Below are 17,614 nucleotides of genomic sequence, written 5' to 3' on the forward strand. Positions count from 1 at the left end.
GGAGAATTCCTGTACGGGGTCGTAGATTATGGAGAGGAGGGTGATTCAGTCCATTTCTTCCTAAATGCCGTTAAAAAAACGACCGAGAAGATGCGGCGCGTGCACGCGGCTGGCGCGCTATAATCGAATTTGTTGTAGAAAATAGCGCGCCGGAACGCTCGAAGCCACATCCTCCGGACCGTTTTTTACGGTAATTAGGAAGAAATAGACGGAATCACTCCTCTCTATAATCTACGACTCTGTATAGGCATAACCCACCTGAAACCCCCACCACCCCAGATTCGTGGGGTGATGCCTTTAAGTGCAGCTCACACCTCATAGGAACTAATACGGTTCCCACGCTGTTTTTTTTTAAAGATTGTTAGGGAGGAATTATCGGTAACGTGCTGGGTTCCCCAATTTATTAACCGAATGCTGTATGTTTCGCACCACATCAAAATCGTGATGCGCTGCCTTTAATCTCCTCGATCTGCTGCAAGAGTTCACACCTAATCCATCCATTCGACACCGTTCCATGGACTGCTAGACTTAGATTCTGCCGGGATTCTGCGGCGTGCCTATCGACGCCGACCGCTTTTGCTCAACAATGTCTGACAGTTCGAAGCAACGAAACGAGGAGTTGTTTTCAAACATTCTATGTTCCCTCTAGGTTGATCTATTTGGGGTGGGCACCTGGCGATGTCCTGCGTGTCAGCACATTTTTGCAATATCTGATTAAATTAACCAATATAACTGCGCAAGTTATATAGCTCATATGTGCCCAGAGCGTATACTCAAACTTCTGATTGTATTTAGCATAGGCAGAGAAACCGCGAGAAGGTAGCAATCGGGCTCGCAAACGCGTTCCCTATTACAGGCTATGACGCATTTTTTATTACGCTGCATTATTTTTTAAATGAAGTGGAGCTCACATGCTGAAATAACACAGCTGAAAATATGTGAGTGAATTAACAATAAAGCGACGCTTATAGAACAAAACATCAAAAATGAGGAACAGAAAAGAGGTTCTGAGAGTTTTCCAGCGAAGATGCGTGCGCACTTCCATCGAGGATCCATAGTGTAAAATGCTAGGAAACATTTCATAGCATCTATACTTAATCTAGTTCTTTTGCGTGAAGCTCGTGCTCGCAGCCACAGTGACGGGACACTTTTCGAAACGAATCAATACAGCTTCGAGCCGATTTCTTTCGAGGAACAATCGCATACAGCCACGAAAAAAGAAACCGGGCAGAAACCGCGCTCCACTTTGTATGCAAGCGCTCCGGTCACATTGTACCATAAGTGTATTTTTGTTTTCGGCTTGACTTTATGTAGAATACTGGTCTCGTATTTCTGAACTCATTTCAACTATACCTTTTGTAGAACCGATTTGCAGTTTGGTCAGTTTCGATGTTTTTCTTGTTTTCTTTCTTTGATTTTAAAACAAAAAACTTAGACTTTAGACGCTCAAACAAAGACTGTTTATAGTAGGGTGTCAAAATGACAACGACTGCGCTAAAAGTGGCGCGGTGGAGAAAGTGTTTAGAATCGTGAATAGGTGAAACCATCGTGAAGTGCTGCGAAGAATGGTGCCTACCTTCGTTCCTCACTGCTGCACTCCACCGCACCCTACGGGCACAGTCGCTTACGCAACTGCACCATGCTTCATGTTCATGTTTTGACCCCACGTTACCTAAGGTGCTGAACATATTTCTGTATTCGATATGACATTCGCGACGCGCACCTCCCTCGTATGATTGATGAATCTATCATGCATGGAAATTGCACATGCTATGCATGTTTAGGATTATTGCCAAGAATAATGACTATCCTGATAAAATTATCACTAGTTAGTAAGCTCAGTTTTAGTTTCACTTCTGCCCGAAGTGGACGTAAGGCGTTGAATATCGGTGAGGAGAACAGAACAAGTGCAGAATGTCGACAACCTGGTCCGTAAGTCAACAGTCAATGCTTGTGATAACAAAAAAATTAAGCTTAGTTGCTAAAGAGAAGTTTTTGCTTTGTTTTTCTTTTCTTGGAAGAGAAATCCTCTGTATATTGCCATTTGTGCCCCTTGTCACCTCTGTAAAAAAAGATCCGATGTGATTTTTCTGCCCAATTTTAAACAGTGATCAGAAGAAACGGGAAACAAAGCTAGCTGTTTTTTTTTTTTTGAGACTGTGGCTCTGGAAATGGTCAATCAATTTTTAACTCTAGTGCACTATTTCTCTGCCAACACTAAAAAAAAGCTTCCATCACTTTCAGAAGTGCGAAAGTTCGACTTTCCTTGAATCTTGGCATAGAGATAGCAACTTGTTGATAGTCGAATTTAAGCAACAGCCAAGATTGTTAACAAAATTTATTACGGCTAACGTTTCGGCGTTGTCGCCTTCGTCAGAGCCTGGAAAGTAAGAACATTTGCAATATATCCTCTCAAATGCCTCATCCAGAACAAGTCATCATCCCCTAGGATATTACACCCGGAAACAAAAACCAAAAAAGCCCAAATCGTTGTGCCTACCTTAGTAGCCGCGTTGCCGTGATGTTAGCGGATATCCGCGTGGTGCTATCGCTCCGCTGATACTAATTAGGATGCGACCCGCATATGACTCCGTAGATCAAACCCGCAAAGGTCTTGATACAGAGCCAGCTCGTTCGTCACGACTAAACACTTGTCCTTTCTATTCATTTTTGGACCTTTTGCATTTATCCAAAACGCTTCTAAAGTTCTGCGAGCTATAATTTCGGGTTCGTACGATAGAATTGTGACAGCTATGCAGAAAGGAACGTTTTCATGACATTGTCTGCGGTGAAAATTGGCTATCCTTCAATGTAGAAATACAGTGGTCCAATGGTGAATAGAAGACACGATGGTTCCGAAAACCTAGCAGCAAAAACATTTTAGTTTATTGTCTTTCCGCTCACCCTTGGAAAACTAAGAAATCTGTGGTTAAAAACATGTTTAGGACAGCCGTAAGGGTGACATCAGATGTCCGGGAGCGGATCGATGCGATCAACCTAGCGCAACGCATCGCGAATTCTAACGGTTACATTGGTAATGTAGCACGTAGGCCAGATCTTGGTGCGCAGCAAGAATATGCCACACTGTTTGAGTCGAATAAGATCAATTTCTGCCTGCCCTTCATAACCGACGACCCGAGTAAAGCTATACGGGCTAGTCTGGTGAAATGCGGTCTCGAGGACCAAGTGAGAGTTGTGGAAATACCTCCAACAAATCTCAAAAAACAACTAGTTCGAAACAGAATGTACGACCGCTTCTGTCTCACTCCAGACTGTGTAATATGCCCATTCGGGAAGGAAGGGGACTGCATGGTCTCTGGTGTAGTCTATCTGATTTCGTGCAAAACATGTGGGGACCAATACATTGGCGAAACAGGGCGCCCCTTTGTGTTCGCATTAAAGAACATCTAAGGGGGATGAAGCAATCGAATGCAGCAACTCCCCTCGGAGTTCACCGCAGACAATGTCATGAAAACGTTCCTTTCTGCATAGCTGTCACAATTCTATCGTACGAACCCAAAATTATAGCTCGCAGAACTTTAGAAGCGTTTTGGATAAATGCAAAAGGTCCAAAAATGAATAGAAAGGACGAGTGTTTAGTCGTGACGAACGAGCTGGCTCTGTATCAAGACCTTTGCGGGTTTGATCTACGGGGTCATATGCGGGTCGCATCCTAATTAGTATCAGCGGAGCGATAGCACCACGCGGATATCCGCTAACATCACGGCAACGCGGCTACTAAGGTAGGCACAACGATTTGGGCTTTTTTGGTTTTTGTTTCCGGGTGTAATATCCTAGGGGATGATGACTTGTTCTGGATGAGGCATTTGAGAGGATATATTGCAAATGTTCTTACTTTCCAGGCTCTGACGAAGGCGACAACGCCGAAACGTTAGCCGTAATAAATTTTGTTAACAATCTTGGCTGTTGCTTAAATTCGACTATCAACAACTTCCATCACTTTATTATTGAGATGGCTCCAGATGATTGGCGTGCGGGTATGGGTAGGAGTTCCATTCGAAAAGATTTTTTGTTTGAACTTTTTGTTAGTACTTTTAGTTTTCGTTAGAACATAGAGTCATTTTGAGCGTAGTGAAATTGATTATTTAACAAATGCAGATTACTTCGTTAAGCATCAAATTTTTTAGTTGTGAACCGATGTGTACGTCTAGTCCTCGAAAAATGATCTATATCTAGGAATCGTCGCAAGCCATTGATATGAGCAGTCGGCCCATCGCCTAACTTCCTTAAATGATAGTTTTTATGGAATGATAGAAAAGAATGGATTACTACAGTTAGAATTGAATAGCAGAAGAGTAGAGTAGAATATAATGTAGGCTTCGCGTTCTGTGTTTGTCTCTGCCCTTAGACGAATAAGAAGTAGAAGTACAGTGAATAAATAGAAAAAAATAATAACAGTAAAAGTAATTTTTCACTCGCGAGGCTCTTCAGTAAGAATTGAGTGAAAAGAGTAAGAAATCAATTTTGAGCCAGCTATTTATAGCGAGCTAGGGCGCCAAAAAGGGAATCAATGATGAACGTACGCTAGAAACAGGTGACAAAGATCATAACAACGCACTAGACACTAACATATCAGTGAATTTCCTATAGTTACGTTTTTTTTAAATATAGTTCTGGATAATTATAAGTGATGTGTTTATGACTAACTCAGCATTTGAAAATAGTTTGAATAATAATACTCTTGTCATAGTTCAATGTAGTCAAAAGCTTGAGCATAGTTTGTAGCCTGTCTTCGATGCCAGAATAAAAATTACAGTTCCTAGATAGTGGGAAAGTTTCGGTTTATATAATAGTGGTTTTAAGAGAGCAAGAGATAAAGCAATTATCGTGACAAAATCTAGAAACGGAAAAATTAAATAAGAATGTCTTATTGTATTGTTTAGTGTACAAATGGTCGTTATAACAATAAATATGCAAGTCTAAAAAATAGCGCTCTTAATTTGTACTATGAGTGTTTTTCAATATCGAAGCTTTATGGCAATTTTCATTCAGGATTTTTTTAAAGAATAATTTCTTCTTTAGTATTATGATTAAAAAAGTCATATTAAAAAATTCAAGAACTGGTTGGTGTCACTACGTTGAGGGACGTCTACGATTTCCTAAAAAAAATTGTTTCCTACTTTACAGAGACTATTGTCTATGATTTATTCTAGTGAAGATATATAAGGTCGTATATGTCATAATTTCTAAAGTTCATATAGATATACATCTGAGAAGAATCTTTGGTGACTTTTTATAAACTGACCTTTCATGGATGACATATTATAAGTTATATTTATATTATTAACAGACCATTAAGTGTTTAAGCAATTTTTTAAATTATAGACAGCTGCAGGTAATTACAGAAACGTGTCTTACAGAAGGAGAGAATATTCACCAATTCTACTAAGTTAACTGTAGTTAGTGGAAGTTTAACACTACTATTAGAAGTACTGGTGATGAATCTAAATTTAATAGCTGTTTTTTTGCAGTTCTAGGATAGCATTAATAATAGATAGAGTAGGATTATTAGTACTAGGGACCTAGGTTTCTTATATAAATATGTGGTGTCTCTAGCAACTATTTCTAAAGGAATGCATTATTTTATAGTAAATGTTAGAGGCATTGTTTAGTAAACCTGTTTCTTTAAGAATGGAAATGAGATAACATTTTTTATGCAAATGATGCCGTAATTAGAACTAGATTTATTCGAAGGACATTAAATAAGGTATTTTTTGCATATAATTGAGTTGTGCGTAGTACGAAGAAAACTCACTGCTTTTAATAGTACTGAAAAGAAAGAAAGAATCGGTATGCGGTGTACAGATAGTTCTTAGCGTATTATGAAAATGATTATTGGGATCTCTTCATGAGTAGATAGTGGATAGGAGTGATCCAGAAAAAAAGTGTGATAAACAGCTTTGATTGTGCAGTACTCCTTCGAAGTTAGTTATTATATGATAGAATCCGAACCAAACGCTTCCGTCCTTGCCCAACATCCGCAATGCAATATCAGTATAATTCAAGTAAAGAACAGGATAACATCAGAGATTCAATGTCTGCTTAAAGGCATCACCACCAACCATCACGAATCTGAGGTTGTACGGATTTCAGGTGGAGTATTCGTACACGGGACCGTAGATTATGGAGAGAGGGGTGACCCCGTCCATTTCTTCCTTATTGCCGTAAAAAATGGCCCGGAAGATACGGGTTCGGGTGTTCCGGCACGCTATTTTCTACAAGGATCTCGACTGGAGCGCGCCAGCCTTGTACATGCGCCGCATCTTCCGGCCGTTTTTTACGGCAATTAAGAAGAAATGGACGGAATCTCCCCCCTTTCCATAATCTACTATCCTGTATACGAATATTCCACTTGATATCTGTACCATCTCAGATTCGTGGGGTGATGCCTTTAAATAAACAGCAGAAACTGCCCATAGAACTGTGGACGCGTTGCGGACTCCCCTCAACTTATTGCCCGTAGTAAGTTGCATCGTTGGGTATCTTGGGCTGCTACAAATAACTGAGAAGTGCACTACACCCCTATCCTCTCTATATGCTTAAAGACCCCAACATAGTCAATGTTATGATACGCTGCCATCAAAACTCGAGACGGACTTCTAAGTTGGTATGCACGACTACTTTTAGATAATTAAATTATAATTATAATTAATTAATAGATAATGAAAGATGATTGGCACTTTGAATGCGAAATGCAAAATTTCATCATGAGCGAGGTTAAGGGTGGGACTTGCTCTATTCCATCGACGTACGCGATCGGTTTTGTTCAGATTCAAATAAAGCAGTATCTCACGAGGAGTCGCTTCTCACTCTATTTTTTTTTCGAGGATTTTTCTGTAGAATATTAAACGAGAGAAACGCCTACAGTAAAATACCTTCGGATTAAGGTTTCTAACTTTTTGGTCAAAGCCAATCGTGACTGCACTTTTTTGTCGATCTTTTTTTGCTGTCCTATATCAATGCTATGGTGTTTCGTGGATTACGTCTTACTGTACTGTTACAGTACGTGTAATATACACTGGAGAAAGAAATTTAAAAATCTGAGTTAATGTAGTTTTTTTCTCGTTAAAATGCTATGGTCATATGCAGTTTTTCTTCCAATAATATTAATGGCAACGAATGCGTCAGGGAAACCTCATAAAAAGATACCAACATGTTCCAGAAATAGATGTACTAATCGCAACAGCTCATAGAAACTTTTTTCTTAAGCTCAAAAGACCTTGTCACACCATTTTTGATGAAAATGCTGGGACAAATGCAAGTGCTGAGTACAAATCTGAAATGTGAGAAACAACGTGACGGAAAGTACTTGTACGAATATTCAGTGCAAGTTCATCCCCAAGAAGAGGACGAGGATCTAGCTGGTATGTTCTGACGCTCTCAAAACCATTTTCAAACTTTCCTCATCTTCATTGTTGTCTCTCCGTAACAATTTACAGCTAGCGCTTACGATGCGCTTGCGATTGGAGCAGGGGAGAGTAAGGAGGAGGTGAATGTAAAACAAGAAGGGATCGTGGGTTACGATAAGCGCGTCGCGGTCACGCAGTTGACGCTGAGTGTATGAAGTGTGGTTACCCTCAAAGATACGATCAAAGGAGAAAATAGTCAGTAATAAAAAAAAACAAAACAAAATAAATAAATGAAGGATTAGGTGTCTTTCGTTATTCAATCTGCTTGGGATGCGCCACCCGTTCACTTCAATTCAGAATCGTTTGAGGTTTACGAACGTGTAACTAGATTGTACAATGTCTTGGGGGGGAGGGGGGCTAGCCGATGTGTCCAGTCAGTGTTTTTATCCTCCCAGACAAATCTGGTACCAATTTATCGACCACGAAAGGATGAAAGGCTTGGTAAGCGTTAGGGAGCGACCGAAGCTCTCATCGATCACACTGCAGCTACAGCGGAATCTCTTACCGACTGCACTACACCGCCCAAAATAAATAAACTAAATTAAATTAAAGTGAAATGAATAAACGAAATACTATAAATAAGAATAGTTAAGTGGGATTATTTCTTCCTTTCATTAATACTTATTACTGTTTTACTTTATTTCTGGGGAAACTGAAGAATGCCTTAGTTAAAAGTGCTCAATAGGCAGCCGAAAAAGCAGTGCTTGAATGCGAATTTGTAACTGAAGATTTTGGAAAATGAAGCCCTCAGAGCCAAGTATAACTGTGTTAACGATAAAATACCTGTTCTGGTACTTACTAATGTAGAAATAGATATGTTAGAACGTTCCATAAATTTCTCCCCACCCATTTGTTTTTGAATTTTTTTTTGTTTTTCTCGTTCAACAACAAATGATGTCCAATCAATGATGTAGTCGGTGGTATTCGTCCATCAATCGGACAGATTGGAATTCTTTGGCTCGGAACTCAAGCGATTGTGATTTAAAAAGTTGACGACCGTGAAGAGAGACGTAATTCTATAGTTGCTATGAAGGAATTAAGTAGCGGAATTACAACAAAAAAGTATGCAAACAATGCAACACAGAAGTAAGCATTTTCTTCTAAGAGGGACATTGCATCGTAATCATAGAGATCAAAATGTATTATTTCTGGAACCTGCCGTTCAAAAATCCTTCTGAGATATGCCAGAACTCCATCTATTTAGCACTTCTGCATTCTGAATCACACTCAACTATGGGTATTTCCACGAATTCCGACTATACTACATCCTTGGATTACTCCACGTTTTCTACCAATGCCGTAATTATCAATTTCTGAAATTCTTAATAGTCCATCAAATTTTTGTTATTCAGTAACTCATTTAGAAAGATTCATCGCTCTCTCGTAGTATTTACTCCAATGGTGAATGTATTTATATGGTCGAAGTTCGATTCATATTGTTCCATCATAACATGAACGGAAGGTACAGCATTTTCTATTCCCTTTTGAAGGCGCTACTAGTCTCTCTAGATTCACTAAACTAAACAAAAGGCTTGGCCTGGTTATAACAAGCACTTCGTGAAGTGAAATGAGCCCGATCATCGATGAACCGGGACATTCTAGTGGTTTTATGCGAGAAGTGAAATGCTATATGCATCAATCAATACTGTTGCCCAGTTGCTCGATCATCGATGAACCGGGACATTGCCCAGTTGCTCGAAGTCAGTAGTCACTTTAAGCCTTTAAGGCATCATACCACGAAATTTTAGATTGGGTTAATGATGTAGTTCACGAATCTGAGCCCGAGCATGCTCAAATTATACAGAAAAATGGCGTGAGAAGCGGTCTTATTGCATCTATACCCCATACGGGACACTTTATACCCTTTCATTTCGTGGTTCACTGCTTTCAAAGACAGCGCATCACGAAACTACAATGTTGGGCTTCTCTGGGCAAATATATAGGAATATAGACTAAATAAATAGTTTAAATGTGACAAATCCATGAAAGGATAGAAAGAGACCACTGATAAAATTAAATCCAGTAACCTGGATCTAACTATTCGTTTTTAACATTCAAAGACTTATCAAGAATGCGCGTTTAAAATCAAAAACAGTAGCTGAGCTGATTTTCAGGGCTCAGTTACGTATCAAGGACGAGTTCCCGTGTAGTGCTACAGTTCGTGAAGTGATCGATCACTTTAGAATCGAAACAGACGGTGTGCACAGGTCAGCACTAAATCACGGATCTGTTTATTACAGACATGTGCAAAGTCAACTTTTGTGCTCCTGCCCCGGTAGCCGTGGGTGGAGCAGTAAGCTCCACTACAATCTTAAAGGCAGCTCCCATGTTAAAGTTACTCATTGGTATTACTAAAGTTCCGAGTTATAATATGTATTAGATTTCCTATTTACTTTCTACACACTTTCCCATCTCAATGAGTATCTATCACAATGTCCCATTTTTCTGGGCTAATATTCCCTGTGGGGGACCTGTTCCCAACCCAAAGCCTCATGTTCGAATGCACAATTGGATACTTATTTTTCACACACGTTACACACGCAAACCCTTTACAATTTTTTTAGTTTCCTAGTCGCATATTGATGGCCATCCGCTGATGTATTCAAGATGAGAGTCGCCTGGATCAGATTGAGGTCCTAGGTTCGGTACCAGTCCCTCTTCAATCCTATTCCTTAGACTGCGCCCTAACAGACCGACACTGGTTCCACTGGTCCTCAACTACTTCCTGAAATGGAAACTGTTCAATTCTTTTACCGGTCTCAAATCCGCTCTGGAATTGTTCTTTGAGTGGGAATCCCCCAGCTTCTGGTATCGAGGGAATTCGTGGGAATTGTAATGTGTATACAAAAAGTGCCGACCTAATGTTAGTGACCAGTTATGTCCGGCTGTACATAATTACCCCGTAACGAACATTCTGACTCAATTTTTATGGCGTAAGGATTGAAAGAAGTACACAGAGATTACTCTGAGCTTACGCATACTGATCCATAGTTGAAGTATTCGAGAACTCAGGGCCATTTGAGGTGGTAACCGGGGTAAGACAAGGGGCATTGGCAGGACTCTTCCTGCTCAACTTCGCTATCGACGACATCATGCGAAGAACAGTTGACCAGTGTCCTGCCGACATCGTCTTAGTACCATCAGGGTGCCCCTTTACTGATCTCGAGTACGCCGACGATGTTGTTACATTCGCGGAAAGCACTACGAAACTTCATCATGTTGTTAACCTTGTATCGAAGTTGGCTGCAGCCTATGGATTACGTCTACTCCCTGATAAATGTAAACAGATGTGGATCTCTTCCAGACCTCGAATGGGAATCAGGGTGGGCAGACAACCAATTGAACTCGTCGATGAGTTGTGTTACCTGGGCTGTATACTGAAGAACAACAGCAGCTACGAGAGAGATGTTCAGCAAAGATGCGCTAAGGCCACTTCTGCATTTAACTCCTTAACGAAATGCCTGTGGTCGACCCCCATCACCAACGAAGTCAAGCTGCGAGTCTACCTATCCGCAATTCGCCCCATCATGATTTACGGATCGGAGACTTGGGCAGCACCATCAACGGTTATGGAGAGGCTTGACTGCACGGAACGAAAGCTGCTTATATGGCTGTTTGGCTATATTTGGCCTAGGATATGTCACAATGAAGAGCTTTACGCGGAATTCCATATGGTGTACCGGCGAATGACATGTAGAAGATATCAACATCTTGCACCGCCATCGAAAGTGACTGCAGAAAATTGTCTTCGCTTCTTTGGTCACATAATAAGGAGACCAGCAGATCGCTTTGTTCCACGAGCTTTGAAGAGTCTGTCGGATTCAAGCTGGAAGAGGCCACCAGGAAAGCGGAAGTTTTGGACTGAGGTGGTGAATCTGAGAAGACTCGGCGTGGTTAGGCAGTTCAGACGAGACGCAAGGTTTCGCAGGATATGGAATAGCGGCGGATGGATCGATTCCGTGCAAGCTCTCGCAGAAGATCGAGAAGGTTGTTCAGGACCATGTTCAAGGACGACACACCTCGGCGAAGATGCGGATAATCGCGTCACGCCATGATATCAGCCCACCGATTGAGTCAAGTAACTCATAAGAGAACTCTATAAGTGGATTTTCATTAGGCCTGGGAATATATAGGGAAATCAATAAATCGATCGATCTTTCCGGGCGGAGTGGTCGCCATGCTTATGATCAACACTTGTTAGGGCACATCTTGCAAAATTGTATATTGCCTAGGGGTCTAATGCAGAAGTATTTGTGAGTCGATAACATCAATACAATCGATGAATGGATGAATACCTTCGGACGAGAAGTAGTCTGCGTTCTGCGTCCCATGCAAAATCGTTCTTGTACGGTTCGATCGAAGCAGATCGAACTGCCGAGGTTTGAATACGGAACGGAGTGTTCACATTCACATAGTTTTCCTCTCTCATATGAATCAACTTTTATCATACGACTATTCTGTGGTGCCGTAATGCTACAAAGCTACCCTTGAGAAGGAAGATGGAATTCTCGAACAGGCATTTCCTACTTTTCTCAGGATGTAGTGCAAATTTGGGTCTTCCCTGCTTTCCTGCCACGTGTCCTTGATTTTGTCATTTACTCCTTATAGCGGCAAAACAGCCAAGAGGTCAAATTAAGAGAAGATTATGCTCAGCCTTTTTTTCAGAGTAAAGTGGCGATGACAAAGGTTTTTAAGGAAGCAAAAAATACTGTCAAGAGTAGGCAGTTCCCTTTTTAAGCCTGTTGAGTGACTGTAAATGTTTTTATTATATTATGAATGCACATGAGGTACTTCTGCGAAGGACATAATTACTTTTTGCCGGAGAAAAGCTATTGCTTCAAATCCAAACCTTCTCAATAGAACATGATAGCTCAAAGTAAACTCGCCCTTTACGTGGTTTTATGTGACAACAATATTCTTCCTGGATCTCTACATGCAGAACGAACCGTATTTCAATCCTTCTTATATATATATATATATATATATATATATATATATATATAAGTTAGATATAATTATTTATTTATTTATTTATTTATAATTATATGATGATTATATATAAATTATATATATAATTATAAAAATTGTATTAAGAAACGCAAGTCAGAGTGATATTACTTCAAACGTATAAAATGTACGTATACGTATAAAATGGGGTGGACGGGCCCCGGGGCGTCAGAGCGGTGCGCATGTCCCAAAAGGTGAATGAGCCGTTGCAGCCGTTTAATAGCCGTGACCACAGCGGGTTGCTTTTCACTTCTATAGCTCCTCCGCGTGCCTATTTTCTTGCACCTTTGCCTCAACTTGGTAACATGCCTTCATCAGAAAGTGGAAACATGTATGAAACCCACTACGTAAATATTGCCCAACAGTTTACATGACGTGACGTGGAACGTTATCTTTATCAGTATGACGATGTTGTTCGCGTTCTTGTATCTTAAAGCATCATTCTGTGATAACTGTTGGGGAAAAAAGAAGAAAACCCATACTTCGAATAATATTTTAAAATTATTTCTGTATTATGTCGGTATCGAAGGAATATTTAAAGCTGACGTTTGAATGATCTACAAATGTGGAACATTTAGAAAGAAATCTATGAAATCTTGCCCCTAACTTTATACAAGGAAAGAAGAACGTATTGTTAGAAAATCGCCAATTTAATTTCACAGCAAATGCCGCTACTATTAATTTTCATTGATCAGTGAACGCGACCGAAGCGAAAAGCCACAGAAATTCTGAAGTGCGGCGTTAACCGGACATTGAGACCGGACTGAGTTGTACGTCTCAGTGCAGTATATATATATATATATATATATATATATATATTTGATCCATCCCTGCGACAGTTATTTCCTGGACGTACCATTATTCTTGAAAGAATTCCGACTTATATTTGTTCTAATTTATTTCCAGCTATCAGAATTTGTGCAAGTTTTGAAAACTTTATTTTTATGGGTGCTGCTTTTAAAAGGTTCAACAGAATAGGGAGAATTGGGATACTTGAGGATTCGACTTCTTTACAGAGGCGTGTTTGCTCCTCGCCTGGCCTATGCGCTCGGACGCTCAAACAGAGGTACATATCCACTTCTAGACTGTGATCTCGACAAATCGCTTGCCGAACTTTGTGGCAGCGATATCGATGCGAACACAATCACAATCATAGCAGATGTAACTCGCTCACAGTAGAAATGTCAAGACGAAACTCCTTTGTGCGATACTATTCGTTAACTCTAACTCGGGCTTATTCTCAAAGATCTTTTTCTTTTCGAACTTCTTCCTGTATCTAGCCTGATTAAGTGTTTATTTCTGTATTGAGCACGGGTTCAAAAAATAAAATCGTGTTTCTGAGTTTTTTTAACAGAATCTTTTCCCTATATTTTGGATTTATACGACAAAAACAGTCACATAAGCATAAGGTTGATGCAAAAAAAGTACGTTTCTTTTACCGTCTATGAAGAATGACGGGATGTTAATTCAAAGGCAACGTTCAAACTCCTGGTCATTTCTGGGATCTTAGGGAAAACAGACAAAACAGATAAACTCAAAAAACATTGATCACATCCACGCAGAACTCCGAATAATTTATTCCAAGAATAAAAGCACTGACTTCGCACATCGGTTGGCTACCACACGTTCTTGTATAAGGTAATCACGAGTTGATTAAAGCTCAAACGATTCCGAATTGATTTCAAATGCGTAAGTCCTAAGGGGATTCATCAATGGTAAATACTCTGTTCATCCTTCCCTTTTTCACCCCTCTTTCCTTTCTTAAGTGATTTTATAGATCAGAACAAATCATATAGTGCGTAGCGCTGATTTTCTTTTTACTAGATTTGTCTGCTTTATCCGTAGATTCAAACTCAACGTCGATCGACGAGGAGTGACAACATTAAAAAAGTTCTTCATAACCAAGGCTAGACTCCGTTATATCTTTTGTTCGTCTCCATACTGATTAAACATCGCCATTTACTTTAAAGATCCTTACTTACAATGCTGAGCACGGTAATTGAAAACCTAGTGTGAGTAACAGCGCGAGCACTGTCCCCCACGTCACTTGGACATAGCATTCATAAAAATAGGCATCTTTTATCTGGAAACCTATATATTCAGACTCTTCTCGCTGACCTTTATCCAAATAGAAATCTTTTATCTCAGTTAGCTAGAAATTTCCCGCTAGAAGAGGAAGCTAGAAAAGAAGCTACAAAACAGCGGTGCCAAAATTCATTGGCACTTTTAAATTTTTACTCATCATCAAAATTTTTGTTTGGTTGATAGATTTCGAAGATTTTCCCATAGAAATCAATCAATGACTCTGCAGATTGCATAAAACAGTCACTTTAGCGGGTTCAACGATTGCATGTGTGTCAGTCTTCATCAGAAACCTTCCAACAATAATAGTTGTACTTCGAATAATATCATTCTCACCAGATAATGTCCACTTGTACAATCAAGATCTATCTGCTGTAGAATCTCTAGAATTTTTTCTTTTTTTGAAGTGTGGTAGATATTTCAGATACCAGCCAAAATAGAACAGTTCAAACTGTTTGTTTCGGAGCAAGTCTTGAAATTTTAGGCTCGCAAAATTTCAGACTTTTATAAGAAAGTTCTCGCTCTATAAAAGGTTTTCATTTTGATTATTGATTTAAAAATTTGGAAAAAATTGGAAAAAAATGGGAAGAGGTGGATTTTTCATCCTACAACAATTAGTGTGTGACCTGTTTTACTTAGATACTTACATAGATAGCCTAACTTCACAGAAGATGCGGGATGCAGGATGTTTTCCTGTCGTTCTTTTCTCTCCTCATTGTGATAGAAGATGTACTAAAGTTCCGTGAGTGACACTGACAAGGCCGTTGAGCCGTATCCAGTTAAGATCTGAGATGGTCCATCCACGCAGCAGTCACATCACGCATTTTCTTGAGGAAGTTTTACTTCTCTTACTATTCACTCCAGCGTCTTCTTAGTCCATCCATCGTTGATTCTTCCCATATTGAGACCGGCAGATCTATGCTTTGTTTCCGATGCTGGGTCGCAGAGACGGAACATTGGTCTTCAGTCAGAGCTGCGAAGACTGGCTAGGTGTTGTGCGCTTGCCGCTCCAACATAATGCCTTAGTATGTGTGTTTTGGTTTGTTGTATGTTTCTGTTCGTAGTATGTTTGTCTTCGTTGTTCATTAGAATGGAGCGTTAACTGGACGAAAACGGAGGTGTTCGATATCATTTGTTTTCTGCACGTATCGAGACGATAAGGTTCCTGGAACAGAGATTGAGATTGGTATGCTTAGAGGTGTGCGTGACTTTCGACGTCGAACTGCAGTACGCAGTGGAAGTACGTCTTTTTGCAGGGTCTCTCAAGCTGAGAAAGGGTTCGACACCTCTGACAATCCGATTTCCCGGAATCGAAAACTGTTGAAGAGCAGAAGGAGCGTCGTGGGACAGATGAATGACGGTGCTCTCATTTCCAATCACTGACATTCGCTGACGGAGGGTTCTGTCATGAAACCTAGAGGGTTGGTTATTTTGTTGTGCACTCATCCGTCGTCCATCTCGTCGAGATCTCGTCACCTCATCTGGCCATTCTTAGCCTCCGTCCTCTGCCCCAAAAATCTTCAACTGATATCAGCAGCTGACTCTTATGAAGAATCTCTTCTTTGGAGAAAAGGAACCGCAACGATAAGTCTTTATACAAATTTGTTGTCGGAAACTTTCAACGCAAAATTAGGGAAGGCTATAGAAGAGGAATACAGGATCTGGACAGCATTAGGAGAAAAGAAACGGAATGAAAACGGCAATCATTTTGGCAGGGCTGTATAACACTCGCCTCTCCAATGGAAATTCTTTTTTCATGAACAAAGGTGATCGTAGACATGGGAATCGTCCAATGGCACGATTTGCGCCAAAATCGACTACATACTAGCCAACCGGATGTGGTGTTTATTTGACACCTCAATAGAACTATCATTTTATAGTAGTGCGAAAAGAAGTCGTACACGATTGCATACTCGAGGACTCCTTGTGCCAGGGCGATTTGGACATCGAGAAGAATCTAAACGTGGACCACGACTTGCTCCTCAGATTATTACTGGCTCGTGATGAACGTGTCTCGAAGCGGCGCAGGACTATTTTGGATCCAGGCAACGAGGAATTGTTGGAAGTGATTTTGAGGATTGATAAGAATGCATTGCACATTGAGCAGTTAGCCGCAAACACTAGCTCCAGATGGACCTTGCAGAAGTATCTTTTGAAAAACAGTCCGGAGAAAAACCTAGGAGTTCGTAAAAAAAATGTGTCAAGTCAAAAAACGAGACTAGCCTAAAAGACGAGTCTAAAAACGTACCGTAAGATTAATCCCGCGAATTTGACGTTAACATGATGGAGTTTAACAAAAGCGGAGCCGCTACTTTGGGAAGACGGGATCCACACCCCTCCTTGACATGAGATGAAACCGATCACAAAGAGGTTCTTCTTGAATCTTTCCCATTCGTTAACTCCTGTCAAGCGCAATATCACCACACTGGTAAAGCTACGTTTGGGGTTCTTCTTCAGTAGGTGGGAGTTCCGATTGAGATCTATCACAGGCTCCAGACTTTCTTCGGTCTTCATTCGCTTCCTGTAAATCTAACGGCTACTATGTCCTATCTTCAGAAATAATCGGTAGTTTAGTAGATGTCCTATCTTCAGAAATAATCGGTAGTTTAGTAGATTCTCTCGGTCTCGGTCACCTTACTTATGGATAAGAACGGTTCGCGAGATCTTCGTCTGTTGTGGGATCCTTTCTGTAGTATGTTTGTCGTAATTACACGATACACGAACGCTATCGATCATCACCGACGTCTTGAGAATAAAGATATAGAAACGTCAAGTCTTTTGGTTTTGGTTTCCAAATGCAGAAAATCTCAGTTTTCTGCATTTGGAAATATAATACAAACTAGAATATTCAAGTTCGTTTAGACATGCAAAAATCTGCTTCGGGTTACTAGAGCAAGGAACTCCGAATTCTCAGAGATCTGAAGAAAGACTGAAAAAGAACTGCAGCCGAGTTTTTTTTTTTATCGATGCACACAGTGGACACAAAGCGAGTACGTAAATGCCAATGACTCTACCATACATACACATTCATAAACATTGCAACATTGTTGTATAGATGGCATACGAAAAGTTGTCAAAGAGGAATCGTATCTATT

General features: G+C 40.3%; 2 protein-coding genes across 3 annotated transcripts; both read left to right on the forward strand.

Moving 5' to 3' along the window:
* Window positions 1-1,914: 1,914 nt before the first annotated feature.
* Window positions 1,915-13,616, forward strand: RB195_015830 (uncharacterized protein; the record flags this gene model as incomplete). 2 transcript variants are annotated; one of them, XM_064206727.1, is made up of 6 exons in its annotated part: window positions 1,915-1,928; window positions 7,231-7,385; window positions 8,635-8,729; window positions 8,795-8,892; window positions 9,545-9,637; window positions 13,454-13,616. In XM_064206727.1, the coding sequence occupies 6 exons, from the start codon at window positions 1,915-1,917 to the stop codon at window positions 13,614-13,616; spliced, it is 618 nt and encodes a 205-aa protein (XP_064062607.1). The 2 variants fall into 2 exon arrangements, with proteins under 2 accessions (XP_064062607.1, XP_064062609.1); XM_064206726.1 differs by lacking the exon at window positions 1,915-1,928 and adding an exon at window positions 6,986-7,023.
* Window positions 2,938-3,411, forward strand: RB195_015831 (uncharacterized protein; the record flags this gene model as incomplete). Its single annotated transcript, XM_064206728.1, has 1 exon — window positions 2,938-3,411. The coding sequence occupies one exon, from the start codon at window positions 2,938-2,940 to the stop codon at window positions 3,409-3,411; it is 474 nt and encodes a 157-aa protein (XP_064062608.1).
* Window positions 13,617-17,614: the final 3,998 nt, after the last annotated feature.

This window comes from Necator americanus, chromosome V (genome assembly GCF_031761385.1).
Source record: "Necator americanus strain Aroian chromosome V, whole genome shotgun sequence".
NCBI classification, from domain to species: Eukaryota; Metazoa; Nematoda; class Chromadorea; order Rhabditida; family Ancylostomatidae; genus Necator; species Necator americanus.